Source organism: Saccharomycopsis crataegensis, assembly GCF_037102585.1.
Source record: "Saccharomycopsis crataegensis DNA, jcf7180000000072, whole genome shotgun sequence".
Lineage (NCBI taxonomy): Eukaryota > Fungi > Ascomycota > Saccharomycetes > Ascoideales > Saccharomycopsidaceae > Saccharomycopsis > Saccharomycopsis crataegensis.
This window is the reverse complement of record NW_027043819.1, coordinates 551,769-569,981: the sequence shown is the minus strand read 5'-3', so window position 1 is coordinate 569,981 and position 18,213 is coordinate 551,769. Positions and strand designations below refer to the sequence as shown.

The window sequence follows — 18,213 nt, the reverse complement described above, 5'->3', positions numbered from 1 at the left end:
TTATTTTTCTTTCCAAATTTGTCAGGTATCTCCGTGCACCGTAACCAAACTTGGCAAGCTTATACCCTTTTAGTTTTCTACGCTTCTCACCTAATTGGGTTCAAAAAGACTATATATGTTATATTATAATTTTTTCGTTACGAAACTATATAACAATCTTCTTATTTCTCTTCTTTGCAAGCTTCCCACGAGACACCGAATCTGCAGCTTTCTGCAATTTTGTCTTAGCGGCATCTTTCTTCACAATTCTTCTACCACCCTTTTCTAATTCGTGGTTATCGAGGAAATCATCCAACATATTTTCAAAATCTTGTCTTTGAGTTGACATATCAAATTCTGCTGGTTCTTCCTCGTCCTCATCGTCATAATTCAATTGTAATTTCTCGAATCGATCATCCAATAAAGACAATCCCTCGGTTCTGAATAATGCCGAAGACGACATAGAAAATGACGAAGTATCGGTCATAGCCCCTTTCTTCTTTCTTTCCTTGGTCTTACTTTTTTTCTTGGTGGCAGCAGCAGCGGCAGATTTTGTGAGATTAGCACCCGACATGTCTGGCAATTCTGGAAGTACATCATCCTCTTCTTCAAACTCATCATCAGAGTCCCAATCATTTTGTTTACTCTTATTTTCGGCTTGGAACTTTCTGAACCCGGCTTCCCACCCTTGATCACCTTCTTTTTCAAATTCTTCTGTGTCATACCCGGCATCGTCAAAATTATCCATATCCCACTCATCCTCATCATCAAACTCATCCTCCGATCTTTCACCACCTTGCAATAGATCATTGAACACATTTTCATCATCATCTACATATTCTTCGTCTTCCAATGCTTCGAGAACTTCTCTCAATTTGTAGTCCATGTCCGGCTTGAAACCAGCGATTTCGTCTGGAATATTCTGCATGGTCTGGTAGTTGACCTTCTTTTTGTCGCCATTCCCTGAAGCCCCAGCATCTCCTAGTAAATCCTCTTTGAACAATATTTCATTGAGCTTGTTTTTATCTTGCTTTTCTTTCTTTGGGATGAACACACCATTGCCACCTCCAATGGTCTTGAAATGTTGCATATAATCGTACTTGGAGTCATCATAAGTGATCCCATAAAGCGCAGCCTCACCTTCATTGCCTCTGATTTTCCCAGATTTTATGTCGGCATCCAATTCCTTTTCTAGCTGTGATTTGGTTTTAATCTTGTTATTTCTCTTGTTTTTTTGTCCTATTGGCATAAGAACATTCTCACTAGCGTCTTCATCGTGGAACTTTGAATCTTCGTGCGATCTATAGACCACCGCAAAGGTTTGGGCGTTCTTCTTGTCCACCCACTTTCTGGTATTTCTTCCACTCATTTGTCTCTGTTAATATTCACTATATTTCCCACCAGTCTTTATAATAACTCGAAGGGTGTTTTATTCTGTCAAATTCGATATTTTTGCACTCTAAAAAATTTTTTTTTTTTTTTTTTTTTTTCTTTTTCTTGGGAATTTTCCTCATCGGATTTAATTAGCGGAGATCGATCCTCCACACTCATAATATACACATATTTATATCTACGATAAATATTAGTAGGGCCTCCACTCAATCCCATCTACAGGCAACAGAAAACATAAGATATTCCCATCCACCACCATTGGCTGGCTACTCTGACTCAAACAGAACCGGAACTGTTACCTCCAGGGATGCTGACCCACCCGCACGTGCCCCTCCAGGCGAAATGTCAATTTTCCATTTTTTTTTTTCATTCACAGTGATGCGAGGAGAAGAAGCACAAGAAGAAGCAGAAGTAAACCTCTAATTATCAAATATTTCTACCCACTATCAGTGGCAATTTGTTAAAGGGTGTTGTTATTACCTACTTGGTTTTTTAAAGATATCCATTGCTAGTAGCAAGAATCTGTTGGCTCTTTGATAGTATTTTTTTTTTTTTTTCACCATTTTTTTGTGATTAAAACATTAATAATATGTCATCGAATAAGCAAAATAAAATAGCCAATAATAGAGCTTTACACGACGAGGAAGCCTCTGCTAATACATTGTCCCGCTCTCTAAGGAAGCCATTGCTTGTCGAGCCTCAGCAAAATTTTGATAATGGCGATTTTAGCTCCAGTCATTACAATAAAGTTACCACCGACCCTAGAAGTTATAGGAATGTTTCCAATAGTTTGCGAGATGATTCAAAAGTAATCTCAATTAAAGGGGGGTTTGATAACAGTATTGGCACGTTGAAGCCAATTGCGATAAATAACACCAACTCGTTCCAGAAAGAGTCGATGCTTTCTCAGAGTTTGAGGAATACAAATAATGCTTTAATGAGTAAAATTTCACCAAACCCAAACAGTTATACAACGTCTTTCGGTATTGACAGTAATACTAATGACAAGTTATCCTCTTCTTTCAAAACTGCAAAATCTAACTCAGTGGCCAGTAGCAACCAGCACAATTTGTTTTCTTTGAACCCTTCATCAGCGGGTGTCAAAAGTCCTCGACCACTGAACATGGCAGTGGATGCTGAGAACCCTGATCCTGCTACCGTTGACATTATTTCCCGTCATTTGGTGGCTGGTGATTTAGAGGCGAACTCTCCTGGAAACCAAGAGGTCAACTTATACAACAATCACAGCAGCACTGAAAATGAGACCGATACTGCGTCATCGGTCATCGGCGGTGATGAGTTTGACAGTTTACAATTACAAGGTGGCGATATAACTAGAGAAATCTATAATTGGAAAAGAGATCATTCACGGGCCCCAAGAAGAACAAAATCCTTCAATACTATTTCTAGAACAGGATCATTTTCAAGTTTCCAAGCTAATGGCGGCACTAGTAATCTTCCTAGCTTAAGTATCGGTGCACCAAATGACGGCAACTACCATACTTTTGCTGAACCTGATTTGAATATCAGTGAAATTTTACTTCCAGGAGGATTCAGAAGAAGTTTTATTGCCCAAAAGCAAGCTAGACTCGGGAAACTTGACGGCAATCAAAAACCAACCTTTTTCACGAGAAATTTCATTGAATTTTTATCCTTGTACGGACATTTTGCAGGCGAAGAACTTAGTGATGAAGAAGATGAAGACGAAGAGGACTTCGATGAAGCCGTCGATGATAGAGAGGCTCTATTCACCGAAGAGGATAGATTGTTGCCAGATTCTCGTGGCACAAAGAAATTCAGAAACCCAGGCCAAGAGTCAACAGTTTCAACTTTCAAGGCAGTATTATTATTATTAAAGGCTTTCATTGGTACCGGTATTTTATTCCTTCCAAAAGGCTTCTATAACGGTGGGATTATCTTTAGTGTGGTCACCATGGTATTTTTCTCTGTTTTATCGTACTGGTGTTTCTTGCTCTTAATTGACACCCGAATTAAATCGGGCGTTGATAGTTTCGGTGACCTTGGTAAAAAATATTATGGTAGTGGTATGAGACTTTCTATTTTAACATCTATTGTGTTGGCCCAAATTGGCTTTGCATCGGCATATATCGTTTTTGTGGCCCAAAATTTAAGGTCAGTTTTGGTGGCACTCTTTGGAAAAGATATCTCAATATCGTTTTTAATTTTCAGCCAATTAGTGATCTTTATTCCATTATCATTAACCAGAAAAATCTCCAAGTTGTCAGGAACAGCGTTAATTGCCGACTTTTTCATTTTGCTAGGGATCATTTACATTTACTATAATTGTGCCTTTGAGATTGTCCGGAACAATGTCAAGCATGTGGAATTTTTTAATCCAAATGAATGGACCGTCTTCATTGGGACAGCAGTTTTCACTTACGAAGGTATTTGCTTATTGATTCCTATCCAAAAATCTATGAAACAACCATCCAAGTTCAGTAGCTCTTTGGGTGGTGTTATGGTTGGTATCACTGTTGTTTTCATCTCTATTGGTTCTATTTGTTATATGGCCTATGGTGATGACGTCCAAACTGTTATTCTCAACAATTTTCCCCAAGAAAATAAATCTGTCAACTTTATTCAACTACTTTATGCATTAGCAATTCTTTTATCAACTCCACTACAATTATTCCCAGCTATCAGAATTCTTGAGCACGGCATTTTTGGAGCTAACAAATCAGGCAAGTACAACCTCAAAATCAAATGGAAGAAGAATTTATTCAGAACCGCTCTTATTATTGTTACATCCCTAATTTCCTGGGTCGGTAATTCCGATCTAGACAAATTCGTGGCTTTGATTGGTAGTTTTGCCTGTGTTCCATTAATCTATGTCTACCCACCTATTCTTCATATAAAATCTTATGTCGAAGAAATCAGCACTGGCAATGCCTTCAGTGAAGATAGAAACTATTGGTTAAACAATCATATCGCTTGCTACGCTAATGTCATTGTGACAATTTTTGGTGTTGTTTTGATGATTTATACTTCAGTTGACTCTCTCAAGGCCTGGATCCAGTAATATCTTGGTTTTTTTTTTGAACTAGATCAAATTAGAAAAAAATAAATTTTAAAAAAACAACAATCATCGTCAAATTCTTTATTAAACACTCATTCTTAAGAAGAAAAAAAAAATACTACATAGATGTAGTCAGCAATTTCATAATTCATTAATTAATATATTTTACATAAAAATGTTCAAAGTTGAAGTTTCCTTGACAAAGTATACTGCAAACTTGCAATCCAGGTTTTCCTTTATGATGTAATTTGGCACGGGTATTTCGAAACTCTCTGTTTTTGTTCTATACTGAGGATTCAAGTTCTTTAATAAAAGGGATTTCTTGTTAGAATCATAATTCAACTGGTAATCATTCGGAGATTTAATTTCTGATTTGATAGTAATTAATAGCTGATAACCTTTGGATTTGTCCATCAAATTGCAAAACCTGAGATCAAAATTCAAGAGCTTCTTAACCAGTGATACAGGATCCTTATTTGCTTCAGAGATATCCATAATCGAAGGTTTTTTAGGCTTTGAAACGTATGATGATGCATCAATTTCCTGGATTTTTGGTTTATCCTTTCCAGCACCCTGTAGCCCCCCACTAAAAATCGAGATCAGATCATCTACCTCGCTCACTTTATTTTTTGATTCTTCAACCGCATCCAACATTAACAAATGGTCTTTTTCATTAGCTAATCTTTCGAGTTCTTGTTTTTGATTTTGGAACGATTTTTTTTGGATGTCATCTTTAATTACTTCCAAGGATGTTAGGGCCCCCTTGTAGCTCAATTTCGGGTACTTGACGACATCTCGATCTAGTCTCACTCCAAATCTCAATTCAACGCTTTCTAAACACCATTCAGTCACGATCTGTCTCAACTCTTTATGTAACTGAACCCAGCTCATGCACTTGTCGTTGATGAAACAATCGTAGACATACGACAAAGAACCCTTATTGTCCGTGTCCTCACGCTCATCCGAGGTTATTATAGGGATTTCCCAACGGTCGTTCATGATCAATGGATACACTATTTCCGGCTTAAAACTTTCATTGTTATGGTCTGGAAGTGGGACATGTTGGTTCGAGCAGATATTAATGAACACTTTAGTTAGTGGCCTACGGAGTGGGTCTGCCGTACCGGTTTCCAACCTTGTTTTCACCACAAAGCCCGATTTTGGATCCATAATTATCTTTTCCTCATTTTCTGCCACCAATGCCATTATTCACGCAATTAATGTAAAAAGTACCCAATTTATATATAACTGTCCATACAAAGCAGTGTCAAAAAGAATATTTTTTTCCGTCTTTACAGTGCGTGGTACATAACCAGTGGTGCATGCGACTAACAATCATCATATAATCTCATGTATATATATTATTGATAAATTCTATCAAAAAAAATTGACTCAAATGACTGGGAAAGCCAAATTTTCTCTATGTGCAACATATTCAGAATCGGCGTAGCCCAATACCTTCTCAATTTCGTTACTGTGCAAGCCTTTAATTTTCGCCAAATCAGCCGATGTGTAGTTCACCCGGGCTCTACCGATTTCTATTAACTCTTTTGAAGTGTCTAGTTCACCATTTGGCAATCTAGCACCTTGCATCAAAGTTACGCACTGATCTTCATGGAAAGATCCTTGCACTTCAATGATACCCACAGGCAAGAGTCCAGCTCTATTCTTTCTGGTCAACGCCTTGGAGGCACCTTCATCGACGATAATTGTACCATATGGTTTCAACCCATACAATAACCAAAGCTCTCTATTTTTTGCAGCATTTTCCTTTTGACCAATAAATCTAGTATGTAATGGAACATCGTGCTTCACCAACATCTCGAGTTCCTTCTTTTGTTTGTCTAAAAATTGTACGTCATCGTTTTCCAATGATAAATTCTGTAGATCGGATTCGTTAGCTTGAATGTAGTCAACAATACTCGCGATATTACCTGGGACCGAACTCTTGGTGACAATAGTGGTGACCCCACCACTAGTAGCAATTTCCGCAGCAATAAGTTTTGTGGTCATCCCCCCGGTTCCCACATCACTACCCCCCGACAGAGTGTCTACCTGCAAATCATTCATATTTTTGACTTCCAATATTGGAACTGCATCTGGGTTATTTCTTGGGTTTTCCGTGTAAAGACAGTCGACATCGGTCAACAAGAACAAATAATCAGCCTGAATCATTGCGGCGGTGACGGCAGACAAAGTATCATTATCACCAAACCTGATTTCTCTAACTGACAAAGTATCGTTTTCATTGACAATAGGGATTATATCCATATCCAACAACTCATTAATAGTATTTCTAGCATTTCTATATTGGTTCCAAGCAGCAATATCGTTCTTGGTGATCAAGATCTGACCGATTGGTTGGTCCAATAATTTGAAGAGATCATCCCATAACGCAATCAATCTACCTTGACCAATAGAAGCCAACGCTTGAACTTTCGATAGTTGTTTTGGTTTGGATGTGAGCCCCACTCTCTTCAACCCAACAGCGATGGCACCAGAAGAGACGATGACTATTCTATGACCTTGTCTTCTTAATTTCACTAAGGTTTCTACGATGAGCGACATATTAGCGATTCTTGGTTCTCTTGTGACCTCATCGACAATCGACGAACTGCCTAATTTCACAACAATAGTTTTGCAATCACTCGTCATTTTCAAATATATTATTACTATTATTATTACCAAATATCCTTCTATTCAAAAGGTCTCCTTTTGTGAAATCCTTAATTGAATGATTTGAATTGAATCATCTGAGAAAAATCAGCCGGAAAAATAAGTCATGTGAGCAGGGCACATAATTTTTTTCTTCTTTTCTTTGTAGACTATTAAGATTAGTTGGGAAGAAGTGCATGCGAAAGGATCCAACAATAGTTTGCCATTTAATAGGTTGTGATTGTTGCCAGTTTGAAGATGGTTCATTATATTACACTTGCCACCTGTAACCTTAACCAATGGGCCCTTGATTTTGAAGGTAACAGAGACAGAATTGTCGAAAGTATTAAGATCGCCAAGTCTAAGGGGGCGAGATTAAGAGTTGGTCCCGAATTAGAAATCACTGGATATGGTTGTTTAGACCACTTTCTTGAAAATGATATTTTCTTGCACTCCTGGGAAATGCTTACCACTATATTGACCAACAAAGATTGTTTTGATATCTTATTAGATATAGGGATGCCGATCATGCATAAAAATGTTAGATACAACTGTAGAGTGTTGGCTTATAATGGGAAAATTATTTTCATTAGACCTAAAATGTGGCTTGCTAATGATGGTAATTACAGAGAAATGAGATTCTTCACCCCATGGTCTAGACCTTATTACGTTGAAAACTTTGTGTTACCTAGGATGATCCAAAAAATCACTGGGCAGTTGAGGGTTGATTTTGGGGATGCTGTGATTTCTACTTTAGACACTTGTGTGGGGATTGAGACTTGTGAGGAATTGTTTACTCCAAACTCTCCACATATTGCCATGGCCTTGGACGGTGTGGAGATCATCACAAACTCTTCAGGATCGCACCACGAGCTTCGTAAATTGAACACCAGAATGAATTTGATTAAAGAAGCAACTACCAAATGCGGAGGTATCTATTTATACTCTAACCAAAGGGGTTGTGACGGTGATAGACTATATTATGATGGATGTGCTTTGATTGTCGTTAATGGCGAGGTTGTGGCCCAAGGTAGCCAATTTTCTTTGGATGATGTTGAAGTGGTCACCGCTACCATTGATACTGAAGATGTCAGAAGTTACAGATCTTTGATGTCCCATGGCTTACAAGCTGTCAACCAAAAAGAAAACTATAAAAGAATTCATGTTCCAATTGAACTATCACCAAGCAGTGAAACTTTTGACCCTTCGGTCTCGCCATCTAAGCCTTTCCCAATTCATTATCATACCCCAGAAGAAGAGATCGCCCTTGGCCCTGCTTGTTGGTTATGGGATTATGTGAGAAGATGTAGGGCCGCCGGGTTTTTCTTACCGTTATCTGGAGGCATTGACTCTTGTGCTACTGCGGTGATTGTTCATTCGATGTGTAGATTGGTTGCGGATGCTGCCAAAAATGGCAACGAGCAAGTTATCAAGGATGCCAAAGTTGTGGCTGGATTGTTGCCAGAAAGTGATTATAAACCAATTGATCCAGCGGAATTTGCCTCCAGAATTTTCCATACAACATTTATGGGCACTGAGAACTCTTCTGCCGAAACCAGATCTAGAGCTAAAGAATTGGCGGCCAAGATCGGTGCCTATCATGTTGATTTAAATATGGATTCCTTGGTTGGCAGTGTAGTCAACTTGTTTGAGGTGGCGACTGGTAAAAGACCAATTTTTAAAATCTTTGGTGGGAGTCAAGTGGAGAACTTGGCATTACAAAATATCCAAGCCAGATTGAGAATGGTTTTGGCTTACTTATTCGCCCAGTTGTTGCCTTGGGTTAGAGGTAGAAAATCAGGAGGGTTATTGGTCCTTGGCAGTGCTAATGTCGATGAATGTCTTAGAGGATATTTGACCAAATATGATTGTTCTAGTGCGGATATTAACCCAATTGGGGGGATTTCCAAGACTGACTTGAAGAAATTTATCGCTTATGGTAGCACCAGCTTTGACATGCCAATATTGGATGATTTCTTGAACGCCACTCCCACCGCTGAATTAGAGCCAATCACTAAAGATTATGTACAGTCAGATGAAATTGATATGGGCATGACATATGAAGAATTGTCGGTTTTTGGTAGACTCAGAAAAGTTAACAAATGTGGTCCTTATTCGATGTTTTTGAAATTATACCATGAATGGAGTCCAAAATTAACTCCTGAAGAAATCGCGGTCAAAGTGAAGAGATTTTATTTCTTCTACGCTATCAACCGTCACAAGCAAACTGTTTTGACACCATCATATCACGCTGAACAATACTCTCCGGATGATAATAGATTTGATTTAAGACCTTTCTTGATTGATCCAAGGTTCAGTTGGGCAAGTAAGAAAATCGATGAGTTCATTGCAAAAACCCAAACAAAGACACTTGACGAATCAGATGTTTTGAAAGTTGATTAGTCGTCTACTTTTATTTTGTTTGTTAGGCTTTAGAGCTTTTTTTTTTTTTTGATATGCTTCATGATCGTTGAATATATACCTATTACTACTTACAAATGCTTAATATACAGGGTATCTATCGTGTTTTTTTATTTATTAATAGTGTATTGATGTAATTTTACACCCTCCTCAGTTTCTCATATGACCCCATAGGATCGGGATCTTCTTTTCATTTGGCTTGAAGTTTCTTTTCCAGAAATCAATCAAGCTTATAGCAGTTTTGTTCGGTAAATCCTCGTGAAGAAAATGACCACTCTCCAAAAACACAATCAATTGAAATTTCCCTTGCATTTGGCCAATCATCAACCGTTTGTCTAGATTATCATTGCCAGCCAAAATTAGCAACTTTGATTGGACTGGGGCATTGACAAATCCTCCAGATAACCCAGTGAACCATGTGTCCCAAAATGGTTCTGTTAATCTTAAGTCGCTTCTCCATTTATATTTGAATAATGACGAATCCACATCAGGATCATTGTCTTCCACGGGCATTAATAACGCCGGTACTGAAACGAGTGGCGATTCTCCTTTACGCAAGAAATTTGATTTAATATGCCAATCAATAGCAATTTTCAAAGACCTAAACCCTTTGGGTCTTGAATTTAAAAACTTGTTCATATGAGCTAACGACTCCACCGCAGTATCTTCCACAATATCAAACATAACTAGGCCTTTAATAATGTTAAGCTCAACCAATTTACTGAAATACCCATCTTTCATACCATTGTATTGGTGGAGAGCCTCGGTTAACACTGAGCCACCTAAACTGTGACCAACAAGCATTATTGGAGGAACTATAAGCTGAGGATCGGCCTCTTTTTTAGAGATGACATCCTTGAATAATGGATCTAGTTCGTCTAAATATGATTTTAAAATGAATGAAAAATCCTTGACAAAAGAATTTCTTGAATAATCATTCTCGGCAACTTTAGTCTTTCCGTGGTTTCTAGCATCAAAAACCAATATACCAGGCTTGATTTTTGGGTGTGGGGACTCTGTGGCGAGATATTGTTCAATCTGTTTGCCCAATACAGCAAAAGTTAATCCTGATGATCCAGCACCATGGTGGAAAATAAAAATTGGAGAGGAATTGGAATTGGGCAAGGAATAGTATATCTGGAACTTATTTCCCGTCTCCTGCTGCTCTAACACCTTACTGTGTTCAAAAAACTCGCACCATTCTTTTGGTTTGATATCTTCCCTTTTTTGGTATTTGAAAGATGAAGTAAGGCCAGTTGTGTTTGCTTCAGCTCCTTGTTGCAGATTCTTGAGTAGTTGTGATAGTAAAGGACCATTTTTAGCAGTAGGCAAAGGCGCATCCTTAGCAAACGGACTGCTGCTGTTGTCTTGTTCTTCTTCCTGATCCTCTAATTCTTCACTGAAATCAAACCCCAAAGCCTGTTCTGCTTTCTGGAGCTTTTTTTGAAATATCAGCTTCTGGAATTGGGACATTCCTTATATCTATATTTTTCTTTTTCTTTTTCTTTTAGTTAACCCTTATGTATTGGTTGTTAGTTTAAGACAGCTTGTGGTTTTTTTGTATTTTGACAGATGATTGCGTGATTTCAATTTAGACACTTGATGATCATCACCAGCAACACATACAGAGCAATCAACATCACAGCAAATCAACATCATGAGCAGGACATTGGCCACAAAATCAAAACAAGAAATCTTTTATCTTACAAAGTCTCTAATCCCCCCACTTCTTCCCAGTTTCTACAAAGGCCAACAGGGAAAGATCCTTGTGTTTGGGGGTGAATACAATGGAGCAGTGTTCTTTTCAGCAGACAGTTCAGCAAAGACCGGAGCTGATTTAGTTCATGTTGTTTGCACTAAAGATGTGGCACAGGTCATCAAATGCTACTCCCCAGACCTTATGGTACATCCGTACTTGATTGATGGAGAGACTGCCGATGGCCATGATGAGGATGAGCTTATTGCGAAATACGTGATGCCGAAAGTTTCCACATTATTAGACAGAATTGATGTTGTTGCCATGGGATCAGGACTTGGAAGAAGTTCTATGAACTTGAAAACCGCCGCGGAAGTGCTAAAGGAAATCAAGAGGCGCAATTTACCGGTGGTTTTGGATGCAGACTCGTTGTTCTTGCTTGCACAGTCTCCAGAACTCATCCAGGGATACCAGAATGCCATCGTGACCCCAAATCTTATGGAATTCAAAAGATTATTCGATAAATTGGAACCAGGAACATTTGAAGCCCGCAAAGATCCAAGAGATCCGAGTAATGCCATCAGATTATCGAAGTTGCTTGGTGGAGTGACGGTGGTGCAGAAGGGAGCCATGGATATCATTGCTAGAGAAGACGAATATATAGTTAATGACTCAATTGGCTCTAACAGAAGATGTGGAGGCCAAGGAGATACCTTAAGTGGGTCAATGGCCACGTTCTTAGCCTGGGGTCAAAAATATAAGGCCAAATTGTGGCCTCATGATGACGAAATCGATGAAAAATGGGTTCCTTTACTTGCTGCTTATGGTGCTTCTTCAGTTGTAAGAAAGGCTTCGTATTTAGCTTTTCAAAACAAGAAGAGATCAATGCAGGCTACGGATTTACATAGTGAGCTCGCGAATGCCTTTGAAGAGTTGTTTCCAACGGAAACGCATCTATAAGAATCCGAACGCCCAAAAAACTCAGGGCATAGTAATATAGTATGGTAAATATTCTTGATTCATTATTTTTTAACATTGTGTTATTTGTAGGCATTGAATTGTTGTTACGTGGTATGTTTATAAATAACCGCCACAGTATTAAATAATAGGAGTCTTTGCATTTTATTCAGAATATGTATTTATATATAAGCCATTTCTTTACTCAATGTTTAAAATTTGAAGACGTTTTCCTTGGTGTAACCCAATTCAGCCAAGGCACCAGTAACTTCACCTTGGTCAGTCTTGGAAGCCTTGGTACCAGAAACGGCCTTGTACAAACCAGCTGGACCACAGACAAAGGCTTGGGTCTTTTCGGTGGACTTTGGAATAGATTTTTCCAAGAATTCCTTGCTAACAAAACCAACATGACCTTCGAATTCACCTTCGGCCTTGTCAACAAAGTAATCGACCTTGACTTGTTCAGGGTACTTCTTAGCCAAAGCATCAATTTCTGATTTCAACAAAATATCAGCAGGGGTTTGGGAACCGTAGATCAAGTGGACCTTGGTGTTGTCTTCTGGGTTTTTAGCAACGGTGCTCAAGATTTGGTACAATGGGGTAATACCAGAACCACCACCAATCAAGGTAACAGAATCAAAGGAGTTTGGAACCCACTTCCATTTTTGAATTGGGCCCTTGAAAGAAACAGAGTCGTTTGGCTTCAAACCGAAGACGTGGGTACCAAACTTAGAGTTTGGGTACTTCTTGATCACAAAAGTGATTTCTCCCTTTTGGTCATTGTCAGAGATTGGAGTGTAAGGTCTGATGACTGGGTTACCCTTGGCGGTCATGTATTTACCGAGAACCAAAGAGGCGGTTTCCAAACCAGAAACGTGGTTGGCGGATGGCAATTCGAAGACGAATTCTCTACTGTCGTGAGAAAGGTCCTTGAAAGACTTGAGCTTCAAGTCAATCCAGGCGCTAGAGTCGGTGAAGGCCTTTGGAGCTGGCACTGGGACTCTGCTCTTTGAGAAGTAGTACAAAGCACCGGTGGCACCAGCCAATGCGGTGAGGTAAAGAAGTTTGGAGGAGGTTTTGCTGACAGCCATTGTGTTGATAGTTTATCCTGTGCTGAAGAAGAAAGTGTGAAACTATTAGTAATAATAATATTTTCAGCTCCTCCAGAAAATCCATAATCTTTGGGGTTATGTCCGGGTAAACCATATTCGGGTAATGCTTATACGTCAAATCCACGTTTCGGTAATGCAATAACGCCTGACAATCTTTTGGAAAGCAGTACCATGTCAAATCAAATCTAATTGTATATTAACGAGTCACAGAGGTTCATGGTTCGTGGAATTACCTTTCCAACACTGTGCTCTCGCACTAAAGGTAATTCATTTCAAATATCACCGACAGACGAAAAAAAAAAAAAAAAGAATTTACACAGTACAAAATATATCAGGTAAAGTGTTATTGAAAATAAATAAAGCATAATAAGCTACTCAGAAGTAAATGAAAAGATAAACATAATTCAATGAAAAAGAGAAAGAGAAAGAGAAAGAGAAAGAGAAAAAAGAATCGAAGTAAAAGATAAGAGACAGAATAATCAATGACAGATCTGATCAACAGATCTGAAACGAAAAAGTTGCATCAAATGTGTTTAAACACTTACAATCTTAGATTCGGTAGTGTACTTAGCTTGAGCCAAACCAATCTTACTGTCATCCAAATCATAGTAGATGTAAGCAGATCTCAAGAAGATATCCCCCAAAATCCAAGTGTTTTCACTAGTGGTAAGCAAAGAGAACATACACATTTCAGTACCGTCAGCATTGGTGAAAAGAGAGGTGTCATCAGAGACGTTGTACAATAAGTTCTTGTATGGAACATTGATGGTCAAGTTTTTGAATTGGAATTTGAAGTCTTCACCTTCACTGCTGCATGGAGTAATGTAACCACCAATAGTTTCGTTGTATTCACCGTATTTTGGAGCGACCTCTTTGTAAATAGCTGGTGGAGCGTACAACAAAGTAGAACCAGAATCCAACAAAGCTGGGTAGCTTTCATTTACCAATTGGTTACCGCTTTCGGTAACACCATCTAAATTGACAAAGAAGGCAACAGCTTCTTTGGTAGAAATACCACCATCATTAACGTGAACTGTATCGAAATAAGTCAAGTCACCATCGAATTTAGCTTCATCGATACCACCGAACAAAATGGTACCACTTTCAGCTTCAGGAGAGTTCAAGTACAAAGAGTAAGCATTCTTATCAACAATACCTTGGGACTTCAATTGCATTGGGAAGTTTGGATATTCTTCGTTAGGGTAAACACCTTCAGTACCGTTGTAAGAGATACCAATAATACCTTGTCCAATGTCTTGATCAGTGGCAAGACCGAATTGCATATCTTTAACAGTAACGTCACCCCAAGTGACAGTTTCCTTGGCCCAAATACCCTTGGCGTAAGTGTAGTAGCCTTCGACTCCGTAGTACAAAGAGAAGTTTTTGTTCATGTCTTGAAAAGAGGAAGATTCAGTTTGGTCAAAAGCACCCAATGGACAAGAAGAAGATTCCGCTGGCAAGCCACTCAAAGTGCTGTCATGCTCAACGGTTTTACTTGGCTCACAACTGGATTTAGATGGGAACCACAAGTCACTGGAACCAGTGTCAACAATTACACCAAGTTCTTGGTCATCACTTCCGATCTTCAATTGAGCCAAGAAATAGCTACCTTCATTTGGAATAGTGATGCTGTGAGTGTTCTGGTAGTTTTCAATGAGACGGTAACCTTGAGATTTTGGCAACTTGGTGTCTTTGGAGTATTTTTTAAAAGTGTTTTCCTTAATAACCTTGAAGTCAATGGCAACTGGGGCGACCTTGGATTTCTTGGAAACTGGGGCAGCTTCGGTAATAGTGGCTAAAGCAGCCAATAAACTAAGAGCAACTTTGGTAGTGTAAATCATATTGAAAGTATAATTGTGTTTTTGTCAGTATTGAATAATAATAATAAAAAATAAGAACACAGACAACTGATACTTCTTGGCGGGATGATAGGGATATAAATACATTATTCTTGGTGATTTTAAAAAATCATGGCTAATTTATTTCTTGACCAATTATATTTTAGGTATCCTGGTGAAATTACAGCTGCCTTGTCTTTCCATGAGGCAAAAGCTTCCTCTGAGAATATCCATACTGGCTGCTATCTTTAGTGCAAGGCCCCATATGCCAATATCGCCGCGCCATTCTCAACGGTATTTTTGTAATCTGCATGTCGAGGAATTTTTCAGATGCGTCTGCCTTACCAATGGACGAATCGAATATTTCCCCCCAGAATTCTCCAATAATTGGTAGCAAATTGAGAATTATTGTCGGATTCTCAAGTTAGGCGCAGATAATCAGAGAAGGAGACTTAAAAATAAAAATAGAAGAAAACCTCTTGTTTGAGTAGTGTGGTGCAACGAGTGAGAAAATATGTTTACTTTTAAGTATCAATTTGGTACAGCTGTTAATTAGAAAATTCCACAGACTTTTTGGGCAGAGAGAAACACTAAAAATATTATTTTCCAATAGTAAAGAAGCAATATGCTGGTGCTATTGGTCAATGAAGTTGTTGTTTTTTTGTTTTTTTTTGGAAGTCTTTTAATTTCATTTTTTCTCTTCTTGTGAAACAAATTAATGGAATACTTGTACATATCACTCTCTGTAAAGGTTGGAATTCTCAAAATTTATAGTGAACTGATCTATTCAACCCTCAGATTTGTATTTCACTAATATCCAAGACGCGATTTTTTTAGAAAGCAGAGCCGTCCCAGAAATTGTTCTATATACCAGAGAATTTATTGAGAACATTTCTGTGCTACCTAATTAAATATTATGAAATAAGCCTCTCTGAGTCACTGTTAGCTATCTTCTTGTACAAGCTCTTGAAATATGACACTTATGATGAATATACAGTAGAAAGTGAAGTTCCCGATTGGAAAATAATAAAACACAATGAAAATGTTACAATCTACAAGTGTGAGGGAAAATAAAAAACGAAAATATCTTCCAGAGAAATTCTAAATATACCCAAGATAATGAAAATTGGATAACAAAATAAAAAAAAAGTAGGGCCCTTTAACCAAATAACAACTTTTTTTCTTCTTTAAAAAAAACAAACAAACAAAAACCAATTACCACTGATTATCGCCTTTACGACACAGAACCCCAACATATCGTGCTAGGGAATTGAACAAATTGATTATTTCCTCTTTGCCGAATCTTCCAAAATCTTCGTAACCCTGTTCTTCAATATTCAATTCTTTCACCTTATCGGCAAGAAAGTCCTCAAATTGCTGTTTCTGCTCGTCGCTTGGCGGAAGTATCTGATAGAACCCACACAATTCCACAATTTTTTTATCATTGAGCTCCTTGAATTCTGCCAAAGTCTTTGGGAAGTTTTCTGGTTCAGCACCGTCAGAATCAGGCAATGGTGCCAATAAATCGTTAGCATTGGTCTTTGTCAAGTTGATTCCTCGGCGAATGGATCTTTCTTCGAGAAAATCTAATTGACCCTGAAGTTCCCCAACCAATTGAAAAATGTCCTCATTTGTAGCATAGTCGGCCTCTTCAATTGCTTCTACCTGCTTCAAATTTCCAGCACCGCCATTGAGTATCGCTTGTGGATCAGGAATGTCCTGAATCTTCTGTTTTTGCGCTGCCAATTGGATTTCCAACACCTGCTGACCAGTCTGGGTGATCACCTGCGATTGCTTTTTAACCTTGGCGGTTAGGGACTCTACCTGGGCCACCAAATCCTTAATAGTGAGTTCTTGTTGGTTCTTGGACATATCTTCTTTATTGAATGTGTTGTTTCAAAAAAGAGGTGATGGTTCCAACTGCAGTTGAATCACATATAAACAACCGCAAAAAGGTTGCTTCTTTTGCACGTGACAAATCTTCTTCCTCTTTTTTTTTCTTCTTCTTGTCCTTATTCTTTTTTTTTTTTTTTTTCCTTCTGACGTTCCATAGATTTTTCACAATCTGTCGACATCAAAACAGTGAATTTTATCAATATATAATGGCAGATCAACAATATTTCAAGTCTTCGGTACAGATATCGAGGCCGTTTTTGACATCAAAGGCGGTGAAGTTCTTGCAAAAGAAAACCATCCCTGATTACCAAACTTATAAACAAAGAATATCACATGTCTTGAGTTTCCTTCTAAGCTTGACAAGGCTACTCAAGTTTCCATCCAGAACTCTCGAGTCAGCAATGCTATACTACCAAAGATACTACCTTTTTAATCATTTTTCGACATCAAGCAACATTGACGTTGCTATAGCTGCATTATTTATTGCCAGTAAAAATGAAGATACCATCAAGAAATTAAGAGATATAATAGCTATAGCAAATCCATTGAGGAATGCCCCAAATACCAATGAAGCAATCGAGGAAAACAAAAAAGTGATTCTTAATTTCGAAAAGAAGATGTTGGAGACTATAAGCTTTGATTTCAGAACCTACCATATTGATGAATTATTGATTCGTATAGCTAAAGACTTGAAACTATCTGTTGATTTGACCTATTTAGCTTATATGATCGCCTTTGACTCATTCCAGACAGAAGTGAGTCTTAAAACTCCTCAGCATGCAACTGCAATCGCTTGTATTATTATTGCTGCGAAGTTCCGGGAAGAAAATAGCGTCTTTCCATTAAACTCGGCCAAGTACAAGTGTGATAGAGCGTTGGTAAATGAAGCGCTATTTGAAATATTGGAACTTTATATCAATAACTATAACTATGGTAGTTTGGCAGACATGTACCCGAATGATAAGGAATCTTTCATAAAGATTAGAATTAATATCAAAAACGAGATAAATTTGAAAGATTTGGATGAAAGAAGTTTGTTAAACGACGGATTTTACAATATTAAAAATTATAATGTTAGTGACACAGGAAGTGCGAGATACATGCTAGGCAATCAAGAGAAAAGGTTTTATGAGGAAGTGGATGCTCAAGAAAATTATAAAGAATCAACAGAGCCAAAAAAGGTGAAATTGCATTGATCATTAGAACTTACAATGGTCACCATCAAATTTT

At 38.2% G+C, this 18,213-nt stretch overlaps 11 protein-coding genes across 11 annotated transcripts; 4 read left to right on the top strand and 7 right to left on the bottom strand. All coding sequences in view use genetic code 12, as the record gives it.

Annotated features, from left to right (window-relative positions):
• Window positions 1–145: 145 nt before the first annotated feature.
• LTV1 (ribosome biogenesis protein LTV1) lies at window positions 146–1,348 on the bottom strand (the record flags this gene model as incomplete). The annotated part of the gene is made up of 1 exon (XM_064993850.1): window positions 146–1,348. One exon carries the CDS (start codon window positions 1,346–1,348, stop codon window positions 146–148), a length of 1,203 nt encoding a protein of 400 aa, XP_064849922.1.
• Window positions 1,349–1,960: 612 nt separating this feature from the next.
• On the top strand, window positions 1,961–4,411 carry AVT3 (Avt3p; the record flags this gene model as incomplete). The annotated part of the gene is made up of 1 exon (XM_064993849.1): window positions 1,961–4,411. The coding sequence occupies one exon, from the start codon at window positions 1,961–1,963 to the stop codon at window positions 4,409–4,411; it is 2,451 nt and encodes an 816-aa protein (XP_064849921.1).
• A 162-nt stretch (window positions 4,412–4,573) lies between these two features.
• Window positions 4,574–5,614, bottom strand: PIH1 (Pih1p; the record flags this gene model as incomplete). The annotated part of the gene is made up of 1 exon (XM_064993848.1): window positions 4,574–5,614. One exon carries the CDS (start codon window positions 5,612–5,614, stop codon window positions 4,574–4,576), a length of 1,041 nt encoding a protein of 346 aa, XP_064849920.1.
• Window positions 5,615–5,800: 186 nt separating this feature from the next.
• Window positions 5,801–7,063, bottom strand: PRO1 (glutamate 5-kinase; the record flags this gene model as incomplete). The annotated part of the gene is made up of 1 exon (XM_064993847.1): window positions 5,801–7,063. The coding sequence occupies one exon, from the start codon at window positions 7,061–7,063 to the stop codon at window positions 5,801–5,803; it is 1,263 nt and encodes a 420-aa protein (XP_064849919.1).
• Window positions 7,064–7,321: 258 nt separating this feature from the next.
• On the top strand, window positions 7,322–9,466 carry QNS1 (glutamine-dependent NAD(+) synthetase; the record flags this gene model as incomplete). Its single annotated transcript, XM_064993846.1, has 1 exon — window positions 7,322–9,466. The coding sequence occupies one exon, from the start codon at window positions 7,322–7,324 to the stop codon at window positions 9,464–9,466; it is 2,145 nt and encodes a 714-aa protein (XP_064849918.1).
• A 168-nt stretch (window positions 9,467–9,634) lies between these two features.
• PPE1 (phosphoprotein phosphatase methylesterase 1) lies at window positions 9,635–10,957 on the bottom strand (the record flags this gene model as incomplete). The annotated part of the gene is made up of 1 exon (XM_064993845.1): window positions 9,635–10,957. One exon carries the CDS (start codon window positions 10,955–10,957, stop codon window positions 9,635–9,637), a length of 1,323 nt encoding a protein of 440 aa, XP_064849917.1.
• A 184-nt stretch (window positions 10,958–11,141) lies between these two features.
• Window positions 11,142–12,140, top strand: NNR2 (NADHX dehydratase; the record flags this gene model as incomplete). The annotated part of the gene is made up of 1 exon (XM_064993844.1): window positions 11,142–12,140. One exon carries the CDS (start codon window positions 11,142–11,144, stop codon window positions 12,138–12,140), a length of 999 nt encoding a protein of 332 aa, XP_064849916.1.
• A 209-nt stretch (window positions 12,141–12,349) lies between these two features.
• MCR1 (cytochrome-b5 reductase) lies at window positions 12,350–13,228 on the bottom strand (the record flags this gene model as incomplete). Its single annotated transcript, XM_064993843.1, has 1 exon — window positions 12,350–13,228. The coding sequence occupies one exon, from the start codon at window positions 13,226–13,228 to the stop codon at window positions 12,350–12,352; it is 879 nt and encodes a 292-aa protein (XP_064849915.1).
• Window positions 13,229–13,561: 333 nt separating this feature from the next.
• Window positions 13,562–15,090, bottom strand: DASC09_002390 (uncharacterized protein; the record flags this gene model as incomplete). The annotated part of the gene is made up of 2 exons (XM_064993842.1): window positions 13,562–13,620; window positions 14,679–15,090. 2 exons carry the CDS (start codon window positions 15,088–15,090, stop codon window positions 13,562–13,564), a joined length of 471 nt encoding a protein of 156 aa, XP_064849914.1.
• Window positions 15,091–16,302: 1,212 nt separating this feature from the next.
• On the bottom strand, window positions 16,303–16,959 carry MRP8 (Mrp8p; the record flags this gene model as incomplete). The annotated part of the gene is made up of 1 exon (XM_064993841.1): window positions 16,303–16,959. The coding sequence occupies one exon, from the start codon at window positions 16,957–16,959 to the stop codon at window positions 16,303–16,305; it is 657 nt and encodes a 218-aa protein (XP_064849913.1).
• Window positions 16,960–17,189: 230 nt separating this feature from the next.
• Window positions 17,190–18,179, top strand: CTK2 (Ctk2p; the record flags this gene model as incomplete). Its single annotated transcript, XM_064993840.1, has 1 exon — window positions 17,190–18,179. The coding sequence occupies one exon, from the start codon at window positions 17,190–17,192 to the stop codon at window positions 18,177–18,179; it is 990 nt and encodes a 329-aa protein (XP_064849912.1).
• Between the last annotated feature and the right edge of the window lie 34 nt (window positions 18,180–18,213).